General features: G+C 36.1%; 1 protein-coding gene and 1 pseudogene across 4 annotated transcripts in view; both read left to right on the forward strand.

The window, feature by feature from the left end:
- The window catches only part of EHBP1 (EH domain binding protein 1), a 412,692-nt gene that overhangs the window by 183,573 nt on the left and 201,929 nt on the right, over window positions 1-27,190 (forward strand). For 2 of the 4 annotated variants that reach the window (XM_053587096.1, XM_053587098.1), the window contains exons 8-11: window positions 2,978-3,082; window positions 3,808-3,930; window positions 10,225-10,459; window positions 26,103-26,292. In XM_053587096.1, coding sequence (XP_053443071.1) covers window positions 2,978-3,082; window positions 3,808-3,930; window positions 10,225-10,459; window positions 26,103-26,292 — 653 coding nt within the window. The remainder of the gene's footprint in view (window positions 1-2,977; window positions 3,083-3,807; window positions 3,931-10,224; window positions 10,460-26,102; window positions 26,293-27,190) is intronic. The other 2 variants (XM_053587100.1, XM_053587097.1) reach the window with 1 other exon arrangement.
- LOC128583157 (transcription factor BTF3-like) lies at window positions 11,542-13,051 on the forward strand (annotated as a pseudogene).

Genomic DNA, 27,190 nt, shown 5'->3' on the forward strand with positions numbered 1-27,190 from the left:
TTCTAAACAGTAGCTCTCAACAGTGGGCTTAAAATATTCAGTAAACCATGCTGTAAACATGTGCTGTCATCTAGGCTTTTTGTTGCATTTGCAGAGCACAGGCAGAGTAGATTTAGAATCATTCTGAAAGGCCTTAGGATTTTCAGAATGGTAAATGAACATTGGCTTCAAGTTAAAGTTAACCAGCACCTAACAAGAGTCTGCCTGTCCTTTGAAGTTTTGAAGTCAGGCATTGACTCCTCTCTAGCTATGAAAGTCCCAGATGGCATCTTCTTCTAATAGAAGGCTATTTTGTCTACACAGACAAGTCTGTTGTTTATTTAGTGCAGACATCTTCATCGATGATCTTAAGCTATATCTTCTAGATTGCTTACTGCTCCTTCTACATCAGCACTTGCTGCTTCACCTTGTACTTTTATATTACGAAGACGGCTTATTTCCTTAAACTTCACGAACCAATCTCTGCTATCTTCAGACTTTCTCTCAGTCTTCATAGAGATTAGACTTTGACCTTAAGGGGATGTTGTGGCTGGCTTGATCTTCTGTCCAGTCCCCTAAAACTTCTTCCACATCAACAACAAGGCTGTTTCTTATCATCTGTGTGAGCACTTTTAGTTTCTTTCAAGAACTCTCCTTTGCATTCACAACTTAGCTAACTACATGGCACAAGCAGCGTAAGCTATCAGCCTATCTCAGCTTTTGACATGCCTTCCTCACTAAGATTAATCATTTGTAACTTTTCTTTTTACATGAGAGATGTGGGACTCTTTCTTTCACTTAGAGGCCACTGTAGGTTCACTTATTGGCCTAATTTTAGCATTGTCATGTCTGATAGAATAAGGACACCTGAGAAGAGGGAGAGAGATAAGGAAATAGCTGCTAGGTGATGTAGTTAGAATGCACACATTTATTAAAATCTCTGTCTTAAATGGAAATGATTGTGGCACTCCAAAATAGTTATGATGGTAACATGAAAGGTCACTGAATAGAATAGAGATCGCCATAACAGATGTTATAATAATAATGCAGTTTGAAGTATTGGAAGAATTACAAAATGTGACAGAGATACAAAGTGAGCTCATGGTGTTGGAAAAATAGTGCTGATAGGTTTGCTCAATGCAGAATCACCACAAACCTTCAATTTGTCAAACATGCAATATATTTATAGTACAGTATAATAAGATATGCCTGTAAGCATTTATTAAGCCTGTTATAGTGTTGACTTTATAACATGTAAGTTATGCATGGAAAATAGTCTTTTTTCATCTTTTTATCCCAAGCATAGGGCTTAGTATAGGCTGACTAATAAATATTTATACAGGCTGGGTGTGGTGGCTGACACCTGTAATCCTAGCACTTTGGGAGGTGGAGGCAGGTGTACTACCTTAGCTCAGGAGTTTGAGACCAGCCTGAGCAAGAGCAACACCAGGTCTCTACTAAAAATAGAAAAAGTAGTGTAGCCGGATATAGTGTTGGGCACCTGTAGTCCCAGCTACTTGAAAGGGTGAGGCAAGAGGACTGCTCAAGCCCAAGAGTTTGAGGTTGCTGTGAGCTGTGATGATCTGATGCCACAACACTCTACCCAGGGCAACGGAGTGAGCCTCTGTCTCAAAAAACAAAAATATTATTTTAACAGGTGTATAGATCAATGCAGCCATATTATAAACATAACTTCTATTATTTAGTTCAAATAAAATTTAGACTTAAAATGCGTAAAAACAGTACTTAATGCAAATTTATAATTGTTTTCTATTTCCAACCTTTTTTTTCTTTCCCACTGAATGATGTGGATAGATTTAGTTTATCCTCATAGCTAAGATATTCCTATGTTGTAACATTGGAAACATCAAGGATTTAGTGTATTACCCTAGTAGACTTTTTTTTCTGGAGGAGGGGGACAGTGCTTCAAGCTGTTGCCCTGAGTAGAGTGCTGTGGCATCACAGCTCACAGCAACCTCAAACTCTTGGGCTCAAGCTATTCTCCTGCCTCTCCTGTAGTCCCAAGCAGCTGGGACTACAGGCGCCTGCCACAACACCCAGCTATTTTTTTGGTTTCATTGTTGTTTGGCGGGCCAGGGCTGGATTTGAACCCTCCAGCTCAGGTGTATGTGGCTGGCGCCTTAGCCGCTTGAGCCACAGATGCAGAGCCCCTAACAGACTTTTATTAATTTGTTCCAATCTGTCAGATTTTCACCCAGTGAATGATAATTTCACGTGTTCAGAATTATACAAAATACATATGAGTCATGCCAAAAAATTCTATTTGTTCACAGAATGAGTTCTATCCTAATTCTTTTTCTCTGTGTTTGTCTTTTTTGTTTTTTCTTTTCTTGGCTGAAGTATATATTTTCTAAATATATAGATAATATAAAGTATATATTTTCTAAAGTAAATGCTTAGAGTGGCCTTCAAATAACAGATTCCATAGAAAACAGTAGTAGAAAATAGTAGCTTTTCTACTTTCCTTGTCTTAGTGCTGATTTAAAAAATTCTAGAACATGAACGAATGCTTATTATGCACATAATTCATGCAGTTATAGTCTTAAAGCCGTTAGTTTAAATTTAGAATATTATAAGACACATGATAAATATTTTCTGCAGTATCAGAGGATTTTAAAATTCTTTTTTTTAACATAGGCATTTAAAGCACAATTCTATTTTGCAAATATAAACTGTGGTGGCTGAAAGTTAGTTTAACCTCTTGGGTTGTTTATTGTCTTTGTTTCTGGTTTTTTAACATAGTTGTTATTACTGTAAATTTTAATAATAAAAATGCTTTCTATTTTAAAATAAGAATACAGCATACCATTTAGCTGAATACCTCTGTGATAATTCATCAAAATAACATCCTCTGAATGTATTCTCTTGATTAACCAAACATCTTCTCTCTTTGTCTTTTTGAGTAACAGCATGCTTCTACTGCTCTTTAATTAAATGACCTTACCTTACATTTGTCTCGACTGGCTTCTGTTTACAGAAATTGTAAACCAGTTGAATGCTCTGAGCAGCTTAGATGAAGATCAAGATGACTACATAAAGCAAGCAAATATGCCTTCAGCTAAATCAGCCAGTTCCTCTGAAGGTCTAAAGAGCTTTCCTCCTTTCTTTTCTGTTTCTGATTGCCTGTATTTACTGTGACCTGCTACCTCTTGACTTCTGTCTATACTTAGCTATCAGTTTTGTCTTTGTGCTTTTCCTTGAATGTTTTCTTTGGTAATTTGTAGTGCACCAACAGGCAACAAGTTAACCGAATTTATCTTTGGAAAAGTCTTGAATAAGATAGTGGTTTTAAAATATCTTCTAAAATAATACTTCGTCATATAACATGATATATCTTCAGTAAGCTTGTAATGGATACATTATAAATTATTTTGAAAATATTTGCTTTGCTTATATAGGGTGGACATAAAGTTTGTGTGCAATTTAAAATAGTTGTAACTTTAAATTGCACATGAACTTTATGTCCTCCCTGTATTAAACCCACTTTAGTTATTCATATTTGGGAGAGAAGGGTTTTTTTTTTCTTAAAAGTCCTTGTCGGTACTTTATTAGATCAAATTAAATTCAAATGAAAGTTTCGCTAGCATAGTTCACCGTCTGATATAATTTTCAAATTAATACACGTGTTTTATTTGAAAATGTTGGTATGCTACAAAATACACGAGTGGCATTTTGCCATTGATAAAATGCTATATCTTATTATTTGCAGGTATTAGTGTGAATTTTTACAATTTGAAATGTTTCTTGAATGATTAATGCTTATGTTTAATCCTGATGGTAGGGGACTAACCTTGTGTTTATTTTCAGAGCTTATCAACAAACTTAACTTTTTGGATGAAGCAGAAAAGGACGTGGCTGCTGTCAATTCAAATCCATTTGATGATCCTGATGTGGCAGAATTAAATCCATTTGGAGATCCTGACTCAGAAGGTGGCAAGTTTTTCTTTACTTTTAAAATCTTTGTATGGTCAAGCTTTCACGACTATAATAAGGACAAGAAAAGATTTTTTCTTTCTTTCTTTTTTTTGAGACAGAGTCTCACTTTTTGCCCTTTTTAGAGTGCCATGGTGTCATAGCTAACAGCAACCTCAAACTCTTGGGCTCAAGTGATTCTCTTGCCTCAGCCTCCCAAGTAGCTGGGACTACAGGAACCTACCTCAAAGCCCAGCTATTTTTAGAGACAGGCTCTTGTTCTTGCTCAGGCTGGTATAGAAAAGATTTTTTTAAGACTCAATAAACAATATTTGTTTATAATGATAATATTATCATGTTTGGTAATAACTTGAGTTGTACAGAAATGCTGGGTAGCTTCCATTGAACTGTTTTTAAAGAAAAAAGAAAGCATAACATAGAAATTTACATGGTGCTTATTTTTTAATTCTCTGTTAGTTTGGCCAAACAGATAATAAAAGTCTAATGTTAAAGATAACAGTATTTTCCTTAAGTGGCATATAGTAAATTGTCATTCATTTAGCCTAGCAAGTAAGGTCAAGTTGTGAGACATAGATTGGGGTCATAGGGGTAGCTTCTCTCTTTATACACTCCTCTTCCTTAATGCTCAGTCTGGTGAGCTCCTTTACCCCCAGCTTCATTTCTCTGTGGCTGACAGTCACAATAGTAAGAGTGAGTTGTGATAGAATGGAGCAGAGAGAAGGTTAAGAACCACTGCCTTAATATACACAACATACTTGTAAGAAATAAAACCAGGGATTTTTTTCCCCCGGAGTAATTTTTCTTATCAGGTAAGTAGTTTTGAACTCATAAAGCCTGGTTAAATGTTGCAGAAGTGAGAACTCTATTTAATTAAACTCTGTTTGCTCAAAGTAAATGCAAGAATGATTAATCACTGTTTACGTCTTTTTCACTGGTCCTCTAAAATCTTTGTGAGCTTTAAAGAATTTTGCTACTGCTTGTCATGTGAAAATGAGGTTTCTTTCAGCTTTAAGATTCATTCTGTTAGAGCAATATCATTTTATAATTCTTTTACCTTTTCCTCTTTTACTTTCTACCCTCTTACCAGATTCCAAATTAGTAAGCTTAAATTAACAAGTATTTATTTGGCTTGTGGGCTATATAATGTGAAAGTATTTTAAATCTTAATAAAGATTACAATAAATCTTAGAGGCAATCAGTTCAGCTACCTCTTTTCTTGGATTAGGAAGCTAAGGCACAGAGGAGTTAAATGCTTTAAACTTTAGGTAAATAGAGGTAGAGCTGAAGTTAAGATTCCTAATCAGGAATCTTTTGATTACACTTCTCCGCAGTTGCGTACCATGTACATCTGAGTATACTGAGTTCAAAAATATTACCAACTCCATCCAGGTTAATACAAAAGATGTAAGTCTTAGTAAAGTACCACAAGAATAGAAAAACAAGCATCTACTGTTTTCAATACTAATATGAAGTCAATATACGATCTAAGATAGAGGGAGTGAGAGGGAGGAGGATTGGTGTGCTCTCACTTAAAGGGCACAATGTAGGGGTATATGGCACACCTACTAGGGGCAGGACACAACTATAATAGGGACTATACCTAAAAATGCAAACATTGTAAACTAATTCTTTGTACCCTCAAATTAACCTAAAAGAAAAATAAATTACCAAAATGTTTAGAGACATCAGTAATTGAGCTATCCATTTCAAAATCAAGTAAGTATTTTTTTCTTTTCTTTTTTTTTTTTTTTTGGTGGTTTTTGGCAGGGTTTGAACCCACCACCTCTGGTATATGGGGCTGGCGCCCTACTCCTTGAGGCACAGGCACCATCCCTAAATAAGTATTTTTTTCTAAATATTTTTTGTTTAGAGGAGGTAAATAAGCCTGGTTCAGAATCTTTTTTTCTTTTATTCAATCATAGCTGTATACATTAATCATTAATGCAATCATGGGGTACCATAAGCTGGTTTTATATATAATTTGAAATATTTTCATCAAACTGGTTAACATAGCCTTCATGGCATTTTCTTAGTTATTGTGTTAAGACATTTATATTCTACATTTAGTAAGTTCCACATGTATGTACCCTTGTAAGATTCACCGTAGGTGTGGTCCCACCAATTACCCTCCCTCTATCCATCCTCCCCTTCCCTCCCTTTCCCCTTCCCCCATATTCTTAGGCTATAATTGGGTTATAGTTTTCATATGAAAGCTATAAATTAGTTTCATAGTAGGGCTGAGTACATTGGATACTTTTTCTTCCATTCTTGAGATACTTTGCTAAGAAGAATATGTTCCAGCTCCATCCATGGAAACATAAAGAGATAAAGTCACCATCTTTCTTTAGGGGTGCATAATATTCCATGGTATACATATACCACAATTTATTAATCCATTCGTGGGTCGATGGGCACTTGGGCTTCTTCCATGATTTAGCAATTATGAATTGGGTTGCAATAAACATTCTGGTACAAATATCTTTGTTTTGTTTTGTTTTGTTTTTGTAGAGACAGAGTCTCACTTTATGGCCCTCGGAAGAGTGCCATGGCCTCACACAGCTCATAGCAACCTCCAACTCGTGGGCTTAAGTGATTCTCTTGCCTCAGCCTCCCAAGTAGCTGGGACTACAGGCGCCCGCCACAATGCCCGGCTATTTTTTGGTTTTGCAGTTTGGCCGGGGCTGGGTTTGAACCCGCCACCCTCGGTATATGGGGCCGGTGCCTTACCAACTGAGCCACAGGCGCCGCCCACAAATATCTTTGTTATAATGTGATTTTTGGTCTTCTGGATATATACCTAGTAGAGGAATTGTAAGATCGAATGGCAGATCTAATTTTAGATCTCTGTGTGTTCTCCAAACATCTTTCCTAAAGGAATGTATTAGTTTGCATTCCCACCAGCAGTGTAGAAGTGTTCCCTTTTCTCCACATCCACCTGGTTTAGAATCGTTAATTATGCCTAGAGACCTAAAACAATATGTAGCAATCAATGTTCTCGTTTTTGTTTTTTATTTTGGGGTTTTTTTTTTTTGAGACAGAGTCTTACTATGTCACCCTGGGGTTGAGTGCTGTGGCATCATAGCTCACAGCAACCTCAAACTCCTGGTCTCAAGTGCTTCTCTTGCCTCAGCCTCCCCAGTAGCTGGGACTACAGGCAGGTGCCCAATGCCTGGCTACTTTTTATACAGATGGGGTCTTGCTTAGGCTGGTTTTGAACTCCTGAGCTCAAGCAATCCATCTACCTTGCCTCAGCCTCCTACGTTGCTAGGATTATAGGTATAATGCACACCCTCCCTCCAGTGTTCTCTTAAAATATATGCCTATTGGAGTTGTTGGAATAGTGTTTTTTGTTAGAAATAATTTATTTTCTATTGACTAAAAACTTGCATCCTCAAGTAACAAAAGTACTTGGGAAAGAAAAGGCTGTGTTACAGTTTTTCAGATGGGTCTTTCTTTGCTTTACAGATTCAGTTTTCTTCTTACATTAATTTTGTTGTTTTTATGGCTTTAATTCTCCTGTTATGTTTATATGCTTCAGTGACCCCTTCAGAAACATATTAAATGTACTTGTTAGCTTTTGTATGAATAGTTTTATCCTTAATCCTCCTTTTTTGACTGTTCTATCATCTTCGCATCATATTTTATAGGTTGTATACTTTCCTGTTTGGGGCTTTGTAACTGATAAATTTGCTTAGATTAATTTATGCAATCTTCGTCCTGAAAGTAAAAAATAAAAATCTTATTTCCATTGACCAGTTCTGTTAGTATTTTTTTAGCATTCAGCCTTGATATTTTTTAATAAAAATATTGTGTAGGAAATCTTTATGCTCCCTCTTTCCCTACGGAGAAAAGAAAATGCCTCATTTATGTTATAATAAAGATTCTGAATAAATTTTATCATGGTATTACAAAAGAAGCGCAGTTTACTGAGTCTGTTCTCTAATATAGGCCATTTTAAAATTCATTTTAGTGTTGACTTATTACAATTTTATGAATTTTCTTTTACATTTCATCACAGTGTACAGAATTTCAAGCCAGAATTTTTTTATCTTAGTATAAAGGCAAAAAAGTATTTTCTGGGCTAGCAGGGGTGTCCAGCCTTTTTTTGTTCTCTGTTACACATTGGGCCGCACATTAAATACATATACACTAACAAAAGCTGATGAGCAAAAAAAAAAAAGTCCATCTATAATTTTCATGATATCTGCCACCACAGATAAGCAAAAAAATCCTCACATAATTGGCATGCATCCCATTGGCCGCAGGTTATACACTTCTGCTATGATTAAGGGATGGTTTGATTTCAAAATGTAACATTTTAATATGTGTCAATCATGAATTTTTAGTAGATTAAGTTATTTGAAATGTCACTTATGGAACAACTATAATTTTCTTGATTATTTATTTATTTATTTTGAGACAGTAAACTGCTGGACTCAAGTGATCCTCTTTCCTCAGACTTCTGAGTAGCTGGGACTGCATGTGCCTGCCACAGTGCCTGGCTAGTTTTTCTATTTTTAGTAGAGATGAGGTCTTGCTCAAGCTGGTCTTGAACTCCTGAGCTCAAGTAACCCACCCATTTCTGCCTCCCAGAGTGCTAGGATTACAGGCCTGAGCCACCACATCTGACTTTATTGATAATTTTAATAAGCAATTTCTGCTTCCTCTCTCAGAATATTTTGTTAGCATTGCATGACATAATTAAAATTATTTTTATTTAGTTAGTCAGTTAGTTTTAGAGACAGGGTCTTACTCCTGTCACTCAGGCTATAGTATAGTGGTGTGATTATAGCTCACTCTAGCCTCAAGCTCCTGGGCTCAAATGGTCCCCCTACCTCAGCCTCCCTCAGTTGGCACTATAGGCATACACCAGCACACCCAGCTAATTTTCTTTATTTTCTGTAGAAATGGGGGCTTCACTACATTGGTCTGGTCTTGAACCACTAGCAGGCTGGTCTTGAACCTCTAGCCTTAGACAGTCCTCACATCTCAGCCTCCCAAAGTGCTAGGATGACAGGCATGTGCCACCATGCCCAGCTTAAAAATTTTTTTTTTTTTTTCTGAGACAGAGTCTATGTTGCCCTTGGTACAATACCATGGCATCACAGCTCACAGCAATCTCAAACTCTTGGGCTTAAGCAATTCTCTTGCCTCAGCCTCCCAAGTAGCAAGGGCTATAGGTGCTTGCCACAACGCCCGGCTATTTTTTTGTTGCAGTTGTCATTATTATTTAGCTGGCCCCGACCGGGTTCAAACCCGCCAGCCTCAGGGTATATGGCTGGTACCTAACCACTGAGCTATGGGTGCCAAGCCCTAAAATTAGTTTTAATATACTAAGATTATTGAATTTTTGAAACTTTTCTTCAGTTTAGAAAAAATATTTACTTCTGTTTTTATTGGCAAATTGTAACAGTTTTATTACACATTCTAGTTTTATTTTAAAATATTATTATACATAAACAAAAAATTGTGCTAAGTACTTCATAAGAATTGTTGGCAGACCTAATACTAGTATAGTATTTTTTATGTTGTGAGTCAGAGTTTTAGTTTTACTAGTACCTCTTATTTCAAATTGAAATTTGAAATAATAAAATTTAGAAGATTTTACTGTAATGTGTCTCTTCTATCAGCTTTATTATTATGTTTTTAATATAGTGCTTTCAACTTGAGGATCTTTATGTTATTAGTGTGTTGTTTGGATCTAAGTTATATTGGAAAAATAATCTTGTAGTGTACAAAAACCTGCTCTTTAAAAACTTTTAGAAAACAAGTTAAGCAGCATGTAGGTATATTTTAATATTGTCCAGAATGAATTTTCAGATCCCTAAGTGATTTGTGCTTTTGTAAGTACTAGAGACTATTGCAAATTTTAATCCATTCTTTTAAAAACACAAATTTATTATGTATCATTTTGGCATGGCAAGCTGGAGTAGTGATATAAAGCAAACAATAATATAGCATGCCTAAGGAAGTTAAAATTTTCAAAATAGATATTCCATAATGCTATTATTATTCCTTAGAGACTCCAAAAGCTCTCAAGAAACATTAATGATCAAAAGGCATCATTTTGAGAGCACCATTCCTAGAGAAGCAGAGAGAGAGCATATATATCACATCCTCTGGACTTTAAGGTCCTTTAGCCCCTCTAAAATATATTTTTGTTTCATTATTCCTTTGTATTTTCTCAGCCCCATAGAGTTTATTATTTTAAGAATCTGTATTTTAAAGTACTGAAAATACAATAAAATGTTTTATAATATTAATTTAATCTCTTTTGTTACTGTTTTATAGAACCAGATACTGAAACAGCTTCACCTAAACAACCAGAAGACTCTCTTTATAATAACAGCTATAATCCTTTTCAAGAGGTACAGACTCCACAATATTCAAACCCATTTGATGAGCCAGAAACTTTAACTATAAAGGATTCTCCTCCCCAGTCTACAAAAAGAAAAAATGTAAGACCTGTGGACATGAGCAAGTATCTCTATGCTGATAGTTCTAAAACTGAAGAAGAGTTGGATGAGTAAGTACATTTCATTTTGCTATCAATATAGGTCAGTCTCTTTGTTAACTAAAGTTGAGATTCTTCTGCACTATACCTTTTTTTTTTTTTTTTTGAGACAGAGTCTTACCGTGTTACCCTAGGTAGAGTGCCATGGAGTCACAGCTCACATCCACCTCAAGCTCCTGGGCTTAAGCAATTTTCCTGCCTCAGCCTCCCAAGTAGCTGGGACTATAGGCGCCTACCACAATGTCCGGCTATTTTTTTGTTGCAGTTATCATTGTTGTTCAGCTGTCCTGGGCCGGGTTTGAACCTGCCATCCTTGATGCATGTGGCTGGCGCCATAACCACTGTGCTACAGGTGCCAAGCCTACACTATACTTTTTGATGTGTCAAAAGGTTAATGTATAGTTTATAAGTTAGTATCTAACTCATCCTGAATTATTATAGTCTTAAGCTTTATTTTCCCACCCCCTCTCAGGTGGGTGAGTGTGCACCCTAGACTACCAAACGAGGGAGATATATTCCTAGAATCTCTAGTTGGAATTCCAGTTGTGTCTCTTACAGAAACCACATTATAAATGGTATTTCAGTGTTTTTAAACGACCTCTGTAGGTATCACATTTTAGTTATGTTATAGGTCTATTGGGGGAACCAGGTAATCATGTATGATACTGATTTGATGAGATTTGTTCCAATGCCAAACAATGAGATCATAACATTTCTAAATTAGGATTATTACAAACTCAACATATATAAACAGTGGGATTAGGGCTACCATTTTCCTCAGATCTCAGGTGGGAATAAAAAGGGGATGTGTTTATATTGTAATCTGGAGTTATATAGCACACAACCTATGTGGCTGTAAACCATGGCCCTAAATGTGTTTAAAAGGCAACAACAGAGTTGGTGTGATGGCTTATGTCTATAACCCTAGCACTCTGAGAGGCTGAAGTAGGAGGATTGTTGTGGCCAGGAGTTCAAGACCAGTCTGAACAAGAATGAGACCCCATCTCTGCAATAAAATAAAAAAATTAGCCAGGCATGGTGGTTCATGCTTGTAGTCCCAACTACTTGGGAGCGTGAAGCAAGAGAATGGCTTAAGCACAGGAGTTTGAAGTTATGGTGAGCTTTGATGACCTCACTGTACTCTAGCCTGGGTGACAGAGCCAGAATCTGTATCTAAAAAATAAGTAAATAAAAACAAATAAAAAGTAACAACAGCTCTAGCTGCCATCTTGTGTTCCCCCGTGTGTGTACCTAAACTTAACTGGTCTACCCAAGACCCCCTACGCACCAACCCTAGTCCCCCATGCAGCCCACTTTACAGTCCTACAAGATAAAAGAAACTATCATGAACCAGGAGAAACTCACCACACTGCAGGGACAAGTATACATTGGTGGGAAAGGAACTTCTTGCAGAAAGAAGGTAGTTCATAGAACAGCTACAGCAGGTGATGAAAAACTAAGTTAGGAGTAAACAATATCTCTGATATTGAAGAGGTGAATATGTTTACAAACCAAGGTACAGTGATCCCCTTTAACAACCCTAAAGTTCAGGCATCTCTGGTAGCAAACACTTTGACCATTACAGGCCATGCCGAGACAAAGCAGCTGACAGAAATGCTACCCATCATCTTAAACCAACTTGGTGTAGACAATCTGACTAGCTTGAGGAGACTGGCTGACGCTCTGCCTGAACAATCTGTGGATTGAAAAGCACCACTTGCTACTGGAGAGGATGATGATGATGAAGTTCCAGAGCTTATGGAGAATTTTGATGAGGCTTCCAAGAATGGGGCAAATTAAATTGAGTCAACTTCTGAAGATGAAACTTGAAGTTACTGGGAGTTGCTATTTTATATTATGACTACTTTAAAAAATTGTTTTTGTTTATGGATCTAATAAAATCTAGATCTCTAGCCCAAGCCCCTTGGACATTGTAGCTCTTTTCAGTTTTTGCTTATACATAATTCATTCTTTGCAGCTAATTAAGCTGAAGAAGCCTGGGAATAAAGTTTGAAAGAAAGGTTGATAAAGTTCTTTGGTTAAAAAAAAAAAAGGGAGTAACAAAGCTTCAACTTCCAGCTATGATGAAGTAACACAGGCTGGATTTAGACTCTTGGCTTAAATAATTAAAAAACAAAATACAGTGGTTTTCAGAAGTTGAATATAAACAGCACAGGACAGTGATCCCTGAAAGAACAGAAACAAAAATGAGCCCTACAATTTTCCAACTTTATTTATGGGAGAGAGTTTCTTAGTGCATTTCAGGGGAAAAAAACTCAAATAGTCCCCACTTTTCTCCCTGAATTGAGGAGACAAAGTTTGGACGTTGGGCATACTGAGGTGGCTAAAATTTATGGACAAAGTACCTAAGAGGAGAGAGCTACTCATGGAGCAAGTTTCATAGATTTGTAGAAAGTTCCTCTTGAGTCTTTCACTGGTTATTGATCAGAGAATGTGTGCAAGGAAATCATCAAGGACAGAGAAGCAAACAAAACAATTGCCCGAGTTTGCTCAGGAACAAGGATAGTTTGTGTTCCTACCAATCAGAGAAGATTTCATAACATGTGGAACATTACAAAGAATCCTCATAAGTGTTGCCTCAGTAGTGGATCCCAATTAGCTCTAGACTAAAGGTTTTTATGAGCCTGCCTAACAAAGCTTAAAGGCAAGGCTCAAAGAATCAAAGTACTATAATTTTTAAGTAACTTAAGTGCATTCTTCACAAAGTCCAAAAAATGGCTGTAGAAATACCAAATAATATAGCACCCAAAAGATAAAATTCACACTTGACAGCCAATCAAAAATTTATCAGGCATGGAAAGAAGCAAGAAAATCTGACCCATGAGAGGGAAACGTAAGCATTAGATGTAGATGTAGAAATGGGACAGACAATAAAATTAATACACAAGCATGGTAAAATAACTTTTATAAATACAATAGAACCTCTATAGTTGACCTAATTTTCACCAGGCTGACATGTACATATCAGTGTAGTAGGCCTGGTTCCTTATGTTGACCACTTGTATATGTTGACAAGTTTTTTACAGTTCTTTGGGTGGTCAATTTACAGAGAGAGGTTCTACTATATATATTCTAGATATTCAGGAAGGTAGAATAAAAACATAAGCATGGATGATACTTTAAAAATCCAAATTAAATTTATAGGGATAAGAAATACAAAATCTAAGGTAAAAAATACACTAGATGGTATTAAGCTCTATATTAGATACTATAGAAGGAAATATTAGTGAACTTAAAGACATAGCAATAGTAACTATCCAGAATGGGGGAGGGAACTATGCAGATTGCAACGAGGAAGGCTAGCATGGTGGCTCATGGCTGTAATCCTAGCATTCTGGGAGGCTGAGGTGGGTGGATTGCTTGAGCTTAGGAGTTCAAGGGCTCATGGCTGTAATCCTAGCATTCTGGGAGGCTGAGGTGGGTGGATTGCTTGAGCTTAGGAGTTCAAGGCTAACCTGAGAAAGAGCAACGGCGCCTGTGGCTCAAAGGAGTAGGGCGCTGGCCCCATATGCCAGAGGTGGTGGGTTCAAACCCAGCCCCAGCCAAAAACTGCAAAAAAAAAGTAGTAATAATAAAATAAAATAAAAATAATTCTTAAAAAAAAATTTCATCTCTACTAAAAATAGAAAAATTAGCTGGGTGTTGTGGTACGCACCTGTAGTCTTAACTACTTGGAAGGCAGAGACAGAAGGATCTCTAGAGCCCAGGAGTGTGAAGTTGCTGTGAGCTAGGCTAAGGCTAGTGCACTCTAGGCTGGGCAATTGAGTACGACTTTGGGGAGAGAGAAAGAAGGGAGGGAAGAAAATGAACAGAGGATCAGTGACCTGTGGAATAATTTCAAGTGGCCTAACGTGTAATTGGAGTTTCAGAAGGAAAGAAGAGAAAGTGAAGGTGGCTGAAAAATATTTAAGAAAACAATGGCCAAATGTTTTAGAAATTAAAAATGTATATAGACTTACAGGTCCAAGAAGCTAATGAACCCCAAGCACCAAAAACAAGCAAATCATAGCAAGGCTTGTAAACAAAAACAACGAAGACAGAAAACAGTGAGTGATAGTTTTAATGTACTAAAAGAAAACAACAGCAAAAACCTGTCAGCACAAATTTCTATTACCAGCCAAAAAAAAAAAAGGCAAAATAATGGGATTTTTCAGACATCCAAAAGCTGAAAGAATTCCTTACTATCAGATTTTCTCGGGGAAACAATGTTTAAAAAGAAATACTTCAGGCAGGAGGAAAATGACACTTTTTGGAAATTTGTATCTACAGAAAGGAACAACAAGCATACAAAATGGCAAATATATTTGCATATATAAAATACTCACCTTATTTTCAAAAATCTCCTTAAAATATGATTGTTTAAGCCTTTAATACTGTATTCTGGGTTACATAACATATATTGTAGAAATAAAATGTATGATAATAGTAGTATGAAGGCTAAGAGTGGAGAAATGGAAGGATACTGTTTAAGCTCCTTATACATAATATTACTTGAAGGTAGACTGCTTTTTTCAGAGATGTTATAATTGTCTATGTAGAAAATCATAATGAATCTTCAAAAAAGCTACTAAAACTAAAAAGTATATTTAACAAGGTTATAGAATACAAGATCAGCATGCAAATTCAATTGTATTCTCTATAGTAACAATGAATATTGTTAAATGGACATTTTAAAAATATTTGAGGTTGCAGTGAGCTATGATGATACCACTGTACTTTTGCCAGGGCAACAGAATGAGACCCTATTAAAAAAAAAAAAAAGAGGAAAAATGTGGAGCCACTGGAACTCTAGAACTCTCAACAGTTCTAAGTGGTACGGCCAACTTAGAAAACAGCTTGGCAGTCTCTAAAATAGCTAAACATACACCTATCATTTGACCAAGACATTCTATTCCTAGGTATTTACCCAAGAAAAACAAAAACATACAGTCTACTAAAAGATTTCTATTAATACACAAGTATTTTAACAGCTTTATTTGTTATATCAAAAACTTGGGAACAACCCAAACATCCATCAACAGGCAAATGGATGAGCAAATCGGGGTATATCTATATAATAGAATACTACTCAGTAATAAAGAAGAACAAACTATTGATATGTGTAACTACATAGATGAACCTAGAAATCATTACAAAGAGTGAAAGAAGCCAGACCAGAAGCAAGTACCTACTGTATAATACCATTTATTTGAAACTCTAGAAAATGCAAACGATCTATAATAATGAGAAAAAAGATCAGCTTTCTGCACTCTCCCGAGGAGGGGTTCATATGATGCTTTGTTCTGGATTCCTGACATAATTTAAAGGGAAATTTCCACAATGTTTAATGCCCTTGATGTCCTACCAATGAAGGATGTCCTCAACTTCTTTACTGTAGGAGCCCACTTAGGTGGCACCAACCTTGACTTCCAAAAGGAACAATACATCTCCAAAAGGAAAGGTGACGGCAAAAATATAAATCATGAGAGAAGCTTTTGCTGGAAGCTGTGCCATTGTTGCCATTGAAAATCCTGCTGATGTCAGTGTCATATCCTCCAAGAATACTCGCCAGCAAGCTGTTGATGAAGTTTGCTACTGCTGCAGGAGCCACTCCTATGGCTTGTCACTTCCCTCCTGGAAACATCACTAACCAGATCAGGGAAGCCTTTTGGGAGCCAGGTCTTATAGTGGTTACTGATCCCAGGGCTGACCCCTAGCCTCCCATAGAGGTATCTTAAGTTATCCTGGCTACCATTGCTGTGTGTAACACAGATTCTCCTCTGTATTATGTGGACATCGCTATTCTATACAACAATGAAGGAGTTCCCTCAGCAGATCTGATATGGTGTGTACTGGCCTGGGAAGTTCTGCTCATGTGTGGCATCATCTTCTTTGAACACACATGGGAGGACATGCCTGAATTCTACTTCTACAGAGATTCTGAAGAGACTGAAAAAGAAAATCAGACTGCTGCTAAAAAAGCTGTAACCAAGGAAGAATTTCAGGGTGAATGGACTCCTCCAGCTTTGGAGTTCACTACTAACTCAACCTGAGGTTGCAGACTGGTCTGAAAGCCTATATGTGCCTGTGCTCTCTGCCTTTTCTGCAGTTCCCTACTGAAGACTGCAGGGCTCAGCCTGCTTGGAAGACTGGTCTGCAGTTCCCACTGCCCTGGCCACTGAATGGGTAGGAACAACCGCTGAGTGGTCTTCACCTTTTCTTCCACTGGCTCTTAAGGAAGATAGACATAAGGTTGATAAAAAAGAAACATCAGTTTCTTTTTTTTTTTTTTTTGGCCGGGGCTGGGTTTGAATCCCGCATATGGGACCAGCGCCCTACTCCTTGAGCCACAGGCACCGCTCGAAACATCAGTTTCTTTAAAAAAATAAAATAAAAAGAGAAAGAAGATCAGAAGTTGTCTAAAATCAGAGCTAGAGGGCAGAGAAGATTAAAAGAACACAAAGGAAGCTTTGGGGGATAAGAGAAATGTTATCTTGACTGTGGTGTTGGTTTCACACTCGTATGCATATGTAAAAAATAAGTCATCAAATTGTACTTATTAAGTATGAGTCATTTAGTATGTATCAATTATACCTAAATAAAGCTGTTTAAAAAAAAAAATAGCAGTCTTGGCTCGGCGCCTGTGGCTCAAGCAGCTAAGGCGCCAGCCACATACACCTGAGCTGGTGGGTTTGAATCCAGCCCGGGCCCACCAAACAACAATGATGGCTGCAACCAAAAAAAATAGCCGGGTGTTGTGGCAGGCACCTGTAATCCCAGCTACTTGGGAAGCAGAGGCAGGAGAATTGCTTGAGCCCAGGAGTTGGAGGTTGCTGTGAGCAGTGATGCCACGGCACTCTACCCAGGGTGACAGCTTGAGGCTCTGTCTCAAAAAAAAAAAAAATTGCAGTCTTTAACAAAAATACTATGTCACGTGAGTGGTTTCTTGGATTCTGAGGCCTTTAGGTTTCTGTGATACAAATTCAGTAATTGGTGTGGGAGAGGGGAGATCTATAAAATATATAGTAATAAATAATATAATTATATTGAAAATATAATTAATAATATGTTTACTTGCAATGTGTCTGTGAGTCTTTGCTTTCCTTGAAAATACATGAACTTTTAGTGTATTATTAACACTTGCAAAAAGATCTTGCAAAAAGTAGTTATTCCCTTAAAGATGTAGTTAAATAGGAAAATCTTTAAAATATGGAATATGTAGGTTGAAAGGGTAATAATAAAAAAAGCCCCTTTGTTGCATGAAAATTAAGAATAGTTGCTTTGTGTGAAAGGAGAAATGTTGTCTGTCTACTGCTGAGCTCTTATTTTGAGTGCTGTTTACTTCTTGGGGCTGCATTTTATATTGTTAATAGAGCAGAGCAACAAAAGTCATTAAAGTGTCCAGAAACCACATCAAATGAAAACAATTGAGGGCCTAGGGACTGACTTATAAAAGAAGAGATTTAAGAGAACTTGAATAACCAACTTCAAATATTAATATTTTGAGACTTTTGTTTGCAAGTGCGAGGGAGTTAACTAGTTCTATATTGCTTGAGAAGTGCACTTCTTAACCTTTTCCCATATTTCAACATGTGCTATATGCTTCTTGAGTATTATTAGGTTTTGATAAACCTTAAACAATTCTAACCTACATAAGTACTTAGAATTACATCATCATAATTATCTGATCCCAAACGCAGGTCGAGATCTCAGTACTAATTATTAACTATACAGGAGTTGAAAAGTTGGCCCAACTTGCTAAAGTTATTACATTTGTTTTCTTTGGAATAGCTAATGTGTGATCAAAATAAGATTTCTCATGGGTGGTGTAGGTGCTGAGTAATGGCCACACGCCTAGAATACTTGAATGTAAATGTGAACTTAAGTACTGGATTCAGTCATTTCAATATGCATGCATATTACACAACACACACATACATACACTCTCCTATGAACAAATTAGAGAGACATCTAATGTTTGCTTAAACTTTTAAAATGCCTTGATAAAAACTGAAATCAAAATTACTTGGGTGTTTCCATTCTTTTTATATATGAAAGTCACAGTCTTTACAAGTTTCCCATTAATAAGGAGCATTCTAAATTGCTCAATCATCTGCGGTTGCCATAGGGAACCTATAAATACTCTAGGTGTTTTTTTTTATTATTGGAACATACACACAAGTTGTAAAGATTGAACATCAAGTAATACACAAGTTCATAAAGAACTCTGTTTGCATGTTTGATATTTCTCATCTTTTCTCTCCAAAAATTTATAGTTCCAATGTTTGTAGCAGAAATCTTCCACAATTTCTTCTACTTCAGTAATAAACTTATGACCTTTCATCAAGTGAAAAGCCCAATGACTCATCTTCCATTACCAAACTCTTCCTGTATACTCTGACATTAAACTATCACAAAAAAGATACTGAATCCTTTGATGTGTAAAACAACCTTTCTTGCTGCAGTGCATCTGTAAGCACCAAGAGAAAGTATACACCCTTCGCTGTTTTTTTAGTACTCATACTATACACTAAGGAACTTTATGGGTTTATCAGTTTTCTTAGGGTTGGAGGGTATAATTTCACTATTCTAGTTTATGTAATAAAAGTGAAAACTGAAAAAGCAGTAATATGATTTTCAGAACATTATGAAGTGATTTTTAAGGCCTAGCATACAATCATTCCTGGTATGGTTATATGTTAGTTTCACAAGGAAACCTTTCATTGAATTTAATCAAGGAAGCTACATGCCCATTTTAATAAATTTGAATTGGTTTTCCAAAGAAACATAGATTTTTAGGTGAAAGAAAAAGGCTGTATGTACATTTTGCTATATGCTTCATGTTGTATTGTTTTTGCAATATATTTAAGTTAATTCTCTCTTTATTTATTTTTTTTTTTTGGCAGTTTTTGGCCGGGACTGGGTTTGAACCCGCCACCTCCGGCATATGGGGCTGGTGCCCTACTCCTTTGAGCTACAGGCGCCACCCAGTTAATTCTCTTTCTAACCAACTTTGGTTTTTCTTGTATAATTCATTTTCCTGGATGAATTATTCTCTAGACAATAAATAATATCATTAAAATTATTCTGTCCAGTTTTCCACTTTCAATATAATTGATGAATTTTCAACTCACAATAAATAATATAGCTAATCTATGACTCAAGTACACAGTACAGGGATAAAAATAATTCTTATTTATTCAGATTGATATATGACATAAAAAGTCCTAAAATAGATTGTTCAAATCATGTGGAATGTGGAAACAGAATGTGGAAATTGTACTAATTCCTTAACTTCTCCTTACTTACGTTTATTTATCTTTAAAATGTGCCAACCATGGAAGCTCACCCCTCTAATCCCAGCATATTGGGAGGCTGAAGCAGGAAGATCACTTGAAGCCAAGAGTTAAGAACAGCCTGAGTAACATAGCATGGTGGCACACACCTGTAGTCATAGCTATTTGAGAGGCTGAGGCAGAGTATTGGTTGAGCCCAGGAGATCAAATCTAGCCTGCACAGCATAGCAACACTTTATCTCTAAAATTCAAACAAAAAATTCTAGTTTAAGAGTGCTAGAGTGAACACTTGGTCACAATATTTTTCTATTGTGCAACAGCAAAATTCTCTGACAGCTTATCTCACCAGTACCTTGGTGTACTATCCACTGACACTGACCTCTGTCCTTTATTTGGAAAAAAAAAATGTAAAATGTATTAATCAGCAAGTATATAGTGCCATTGTAAAGAAAGGAAGGTGTTCTTCCTTTCCCATAAGACCATCTACTGTACAGTGTATACAAGCACTATTCTTGTTCATTCCTTTTACTATGGCACTTTTTAAAAATTAAGGTGTACTTCACATAACATAAAATTATACATTTTAGCACAGTTGGCTCATGCCTGTAATCCCAGCATTCTAGGAGGCCAAGGCAAGAGGATCACTTGAGCTCATCAGTTCAAGACCAGTCTGAGCACGAGCAAGACACTGTCTCTGCTAAAAAATAAAAAAAATTAGCTTGGGCATTGTAGTGGGTGCCTGTAGTTCCAGCTACTGGGGAGGCTGAGGCAGGAAGATCACTTGAACCCAGGAGTTGAGGTGCTGTGAGTTAGGCTGATATTATAACACTCTAGCCTAGGTGACAGAGTGAAACTCTATCTTTAAAAAAGATACACAGTAGTGGTTTTTAGTATGTTCACTATGTTGTATTAATATCACCATTATCTAATACCAGAACGTTAGAACAAAAAAACCTATTCCTCTTAGCAGTTATTCTCAATTACTCCCTGCCTCCACTCTCTAGCTACCACTAATTTTCTTAATGTTTCTGTGGATTTGGCTATTCTGGGCATTTCTTATTAATGGAAACATTTTCTGTTTATTTTTGAAGAGTCGGAAATTCACTTTAAATTGGGCATATGTGATCTAGAAAGGGAAGGATCATTCAAAATACTTTTAAAAAGCCAGGTATGATGAGACGTACCTGTAATCCCAGCTACTCAGGAAGCTGAGATGGGAGGATCACTTGAGGACAGGAGTTCAAAACCAGCCTAGAAAATATAGCAAGACCCCCATTTCTAAAAGGAAATTTTTTAAAAAAACATAAGCTGAGCATGAGGATGCAGTGAGCTATGATTATATCACTGCACTCCAGCTTGGACAACAGAGCAAGACTCTGTCTTTGGGGAGAAAAAAAACTTAGAAACAGAGGCTCCTTATCCTTATTCTGATTTTGTAGCTGACTAGTTAGTAGAGGTGCTTAGCACACTGTTTTCTCAGAAATGAATTATAGGTATATGTGGAGATTCTGATTTTTTGCAATACTTCTGGTGACTAAGCATGTTCCAGGGCAACTGGAATCCTTGGCACCTCTAGCTTCAAACAGCCTGTTTTGTTTACTCTAGAATGTCATATATATTTCATTTTCAGTACCTGTCATAGTATAAAAAAAGATGAAGAAACACAGCTCTAATTGGCTCAAGAAAATGTCCATTTTGATTGTTTCTAGTAATATAGAAATCAAATGATCTGACCTTCTTATCTACTTGTGTTTACATTCCCTATAAAAGGAATAACTTATTCAAGTGGCTAGAGGAAAGCAAATGGTTAGAACCAGGCAGAGAGGCATAAAGAAAAAGGGCAATATGGAAATACCTTGCTTACATACTAGATAACATTTTATGAAAGTTGTATACAAACTGAGTTTTATAAATTCAATTAAAGTGCACGCAAGAATTACCTCTTTAAAGATGTTCTGTTATTATTTTTCTGTTAAGTACAATATGCTTTTGTAACATATATAACCCACCCTCTAACACAGTGGTTCTCAACCTTCCTAATGCCGCGACCCTTTAATAAAGGGGTCATGACCCACAGGTTGAGAACCAGTGCTGTAACAAAACTGGGTTAAAAAAACTAGCAATATGACAAATTAATGATAATTGTAATAGCTACCATCTTACAAAATTTAGAAATTTATTATAGAGAGATTTAACCAGGAATAACTATTTAAAATATCTCCAAATAATTTATATAACTGAATTAATTCAGTTAGATTGACGTGAGTCTGTTCAGCCTTGTGACATTTAACATCAAATTTTGAAACAAAAAATTTGTTTTTTCTTTTCTATCTTTTGGGGTTTTTAAATTTTATTTTTATCCCATTTCTTTATATTTACCTCTCCTGAAATACTTTTAGCTTTTGAAAAACAGCAAAATAAAGTTTTTGATTAGCAGGACAAAGAAAGTTGTGTCTGGATTAAGTATCTATGAGCACTTAAACAGAGTCTTTTATAGTATAAACACTTAATAAATTTTAGCTTGTAATGTTATTGGTAAGTTCTCCATTCTAGAGTGACTCTTTCTTTTTAGAAAGCATGTTTATTCTTAGGTTGTAACTGTGTTATAGCTTTCATGTGAAGTCCTACATTAGTTTCATAATAAGGGTGAGTACATTGGGTACTTTTTCTTCCATTCTTGAGACACTTTACTAAGAAGAATATGTTCCAGCTCCATCCATGTAAACATGAAAGAGGTAAAGTCTCCATCTTTTTTTAAGGCTGAATAATATTCCATGGTGTACATATACCACAATTTATTAATCCATTTGTGGATCAATGGGCACTTGGGCTTTTTCCATGACTTAGCAATTATGAATTGGGCTGCAATAAACATTCTGGTACAAATATCTTTGTTATGATGTGATTTTTGGTCTTCTGGGTATATGCCCAGTAGAGGGATTACAGGATTGAATGGCAGATCTATTTTTAGATCTCTAAGTGTTCTCCATATCTCTTTCCAAAAGGAATGTATTAATTTGCATTCCCAAAAGGGAGGGGAGGGAGGGGGGAGGTAGGTGGAGGGAGGGGGATTAATGGGATTACACCTGCGGTGCATCTTACAAGGGTATATGTGAATCCTAGTAAATGTGGAATGTAAAGGTCTCAGCAAAATAACTAAGAAAATGCTATGAAAGCTGTGTTAACTAGTGTGATGAAAATGTGTCAAACGATCTATGAACCAAGTGTATGGTGCCCCATGATCATATTAATGTACACAGCTATGATTTAATAAAAATAAAAAAAGGAAAAAAAAAAGAAAGCATGTTTACCTTTTTCTAAACAACTAGTTACTTTAACATTGTTTATTTCTTGCTTTGATTTTCCTCAGCTTTCCTACATATGGCAAACATGGGATTGTAAATACTGCAAGCATAGCTTGATTACTAGGCAAGAATATTTTGGTTTGAAAAGCTAATTTTCATATATATATGTGTGTGTATGTATATTTCCTGTCCCTTCCTTTCCCCTCCCCTCCCTCCTCTCTTCTTTCTCTTTGAGACAAGGTCTTGCTCTCTCACTAGGGCTAGAGTCCAGTGATATCATCACATAGCTCACTGTAACCTCTGACTCCTGGATTCAAGCTGTCCTCCTGCCTCGGTCTCCTGAGTAGCTGGGACTATAGGCATGTGCTGCCACACCCATCTTCTTTTTCTCTTGAATGCAGGATCACAGGAAGATAGCAAATAGCAAATAATTTTCTGTGTATGTGGCAACTTCACTTAGTTAAAAGCAACTACCCTGAGCATTAAGTTAAAAGATTCTGAGGCTGCATCCTAACTCAGTGGGAAGGAATCACATGACACTAATTATTGCTATGAAACAAGAGTGAGAATGATATCATAAGTATAATATATTTACTCTCTCTGGTCTATACTTAGTACCCAGAGCCTCATGTGATCTGTTTTATAAATGCCTAGCCAGATATATAGATAATTAGGTATTGGTTCTAAGTTAGTTTGGTACTGTTACTACTTATAGAACATGCACAGTTGACATAGGACTATCATAAGCATCACTATATTTGGGTGGTCTGGTCCTTAGCTCTGTAGACTCAGAAATTCAATTATTACTGTGCTCACAGATTATGAGACTCTAGGGAACCTACTGGTATTGGAAAAAATTGCAACAACTAATAAATAAGAATCAGAATAATGGCTTGTTGGTATGCAACAGGAAAAATAATCATCCTATACTTCAGATACAGCTCTCTCAGTATCTATGGGAAATTGGTTCTAGGACCCCCATAAATATTAAAATCCATGAATACTCAAGTCCCTAGTATAAAATCATATAGTATTCTCATATAACACATGCACATCCTCCTGTATATTTAAATCATCTCTAGATTTTTTATGATAATACAAGCTAAATGCTATGCAAATAGTTGTTACACTGTATTGTTTAGTGAATAATGACAAGAAAAATGTCTGTACACGTTCAGTATGATACAACCATTCATTTTTTTCCCTCTGAAACATTTGCAATTTGCGGTTGGTTGGAATCTACAGATGCAAAACCCAAAAGTACAGAGAGCCACCTGTTTTTATGTTAATAGATAACTAACTAGAAAAAATATACATCTACCCATAAAGGAAGTTAATGAAGAAGCTTTTCTGCCTAGGCAAGTAGGTGGAAAAGAATCTTCCCTGAGAATTTATAAGTACAGGTCTTCCCTCATGTGAATTTGACATATTAACAGGATGGTCTAGGAACCCCTAAGCTAAGTAAGAAACATATAGACTTGCTCCTAATGTACTTCGAAAATAGAAGCATAAAACACTCTGGAGAGAGGCATTCTTAACTCAGACTACACTAGATTTCCTCAGATTAAGCCCTGAACTCACAATCTAGAATTATAAAACACACAGGAAATAGCTACCAAAAGAAAAAGGCTGAAGACAAAAGGAATAGGAGGATTATACATGTAAGAACTTCAAATAATAGATTTGAAGGTAGAGACTATAAAATCTATACGTTTAAATGATTAATAACTTAAATCTTTATACCTGAGGGTACCATACAGACACATGAAAAAAATATGCTTATTGAAATTAAAAATTCATGGAGAATTGAGTATTAGACCCAGATGAAGAGAGAAAAAATCAACTGGATCAGGGATGTCAGAGAATTAGCATAAGAGGAATAAGGATTAAGGATTTGTGAAATATGGAAAGGTTAGGAAACATGACAAGTGGGTTGATTGTTCAACATATGTCTCACAAGATTTTCCAGAGCAGAGAAGAGGCTATTGAAGAGATAATGGATAAAAATTTTTCAAAACTGATGAAACACATGAATTACCAGACTCAGGAAATACAAAGAGTCTAGAGCCAGGCGTGGTAGCTCACGCTTGTAATCCTGGCACTGTGAGAGGCTGAGGCAGGTGCCTGAGTTCATGAGTTTGAGACCAGCCCGAGCCAGAGCGAGATCTTGTCTCTAAAAAATAGCCGGGTGTTGCGGTGGGCACCTGTAGTCCTAGTTACTTGGCAGGCTGTGCAAGAGAATCGCTTGAGCCCAAGAATTTGAGGTTTCTGTGAGCTATAATGCCATGGCATTCTACCAAGCGCAACAAACTTGAGACTCTGCCTCAAAAAAAAAAAAAAGAGTGAGTCTGAAAACAGGACAAATAAAAAGAAATCTACACCTAGACACATGATAGTAAATTTGTTTAAAACAAAAATAAAGAGACGATCTTAACAGCAACCACAAAGATAAAATGACTCACAAAGGAGCAGTATTAGACTGACACTAGGCTAACATCTCTAAAGCCCTGAGATAGAATAGCTGACAACTAGAATTTTGTACCAAATGAAACTAACATTTAAGTATGAATCTGAAATAAAGACATTTTCAAAGCTTTGGAGAATTTACTGTTAACAGAACCTTACTGAATGAACCACTAAAGGATGTTCCATAATGAGAAGAAAATTTAACATAGAAGAAATGATGAAATAGAAGAAAAGGAACTAAGGTGGAAAAGAAAAAAAAAAATCAACATACATTTTACTTCCTTTTCCATTGGTGCAGAAAATGTATTAGAGTTACTGTTTTTAACATTTTTCTAAGGCTATCTCTATATATAATATTTCAAATTAAGTGTGACCTTGTATTAAAACCTCAAATACTTTTTAAAAGAAGTACTTTATTTACAATTGGATAAAAATGGACTGAAAGATAAACAGTCATTGCTTCCAAATGATTGGTTTTTACTGGTTCAGATTTTATTTGATAAAAAATTATTGTTTCAGTGCATGTTTTATTATTTTAGTTGAAAATAAACTTTTTGAGAGACTTTTAACAATAATTCTTTCATTTAGATCAAATCCTTTTTATGAACCTAAACCAACTCCTCCTTCAAATAATTTGATAAATCCCATTCAAGAACTGGAAACTGAAAGGAGAGTGAAAAGAAAGGCCCCAGCCCCACCAGTCTTCTCACCAAAGACAGGAGGAGTAAATGAAAACACAGTGGTTTCTGCAGGAAAAGATCTGTCTAATTCTCCTAAGGTAGGATTTTATTCATAATGAAATGTATTAATATTTGCTCTTTCCCCCTCATGCAATTTAATTCAAATTATGAAAGGTCATTGTTAGCTACTTTTGATGTTTTAAAAATAAAATCCAAGTAAATCTATTATACTGCAATACTGCATATATGTTTTAGAGCCCATAAATTTACAATATGGTATGGATTAGATGGCTTGGGGGAAGAATTGTTTCTAAAATGTTGTTTTGAAATCCAAGGAAGAAAGACATTATATTATTGTAGGATTGGTGCTTTAAACAAACTCTAAGGCAGCTAGGCACGAGAGACAACTTACGGTAATATAGAGGAAGGTGTAGAAATTATTCTTTGAGAAATGTGCTAGAAAGATTAAGACTCAGTACAGAGAAGTGCTTTGTTGAGAATTTCAATGTTGTAGCTTTGATATATGTTAAGTTACAATTTTAGCTTTGTTGTCACTCTTGTAGAAATTGTAATAGGTAATAACTACATGGAAAGGTAAAACACTGTGTTGGAACAAAGTCTAAAGCTATTTAAATGATTTGATTGCAAATAATATGGTATCTTGCATGTGCAAGGTATAAGTGTTGGTTTTAGCAAGTTTTTTGAGGTAAATAATTTTTGCCATCTACTCTTGGGGTGTGGTGTTATTATCATATTAGATTATTTAATTATCATAGGTAGTTATTGTAAAAATAAGACTAACTATCTCAGAGGGATAAAGGAAAGGTCACAGATTCCCTACTCCCTACTCCCTTCCATTAGAAGAATTAGAATCTGATGTTTTCATTAATTGTATGATAATATTAGGACCATACTCCACCTCAGGTGCGTGGGCTACTGTTTTTCTCAAGGAGTTCGAAGTTCAATTAGACATATCCACTTGTCTTGGATAGAGAA

Source organism: Nycticebus coucang, chromosome 4, assembly GCF_027406575.1.
Source record: "Nycticebus coucang isolate mNycCou1 chromosome 4, mNycCou1.pri, whole genome shotgun sequence".
NCBI classification, from domain to species: Eukaryota; Metazoa; Chordata; class Mammalia; order Primates; family Lorisidae; genus Nycticebus; species Nycticebus coucang.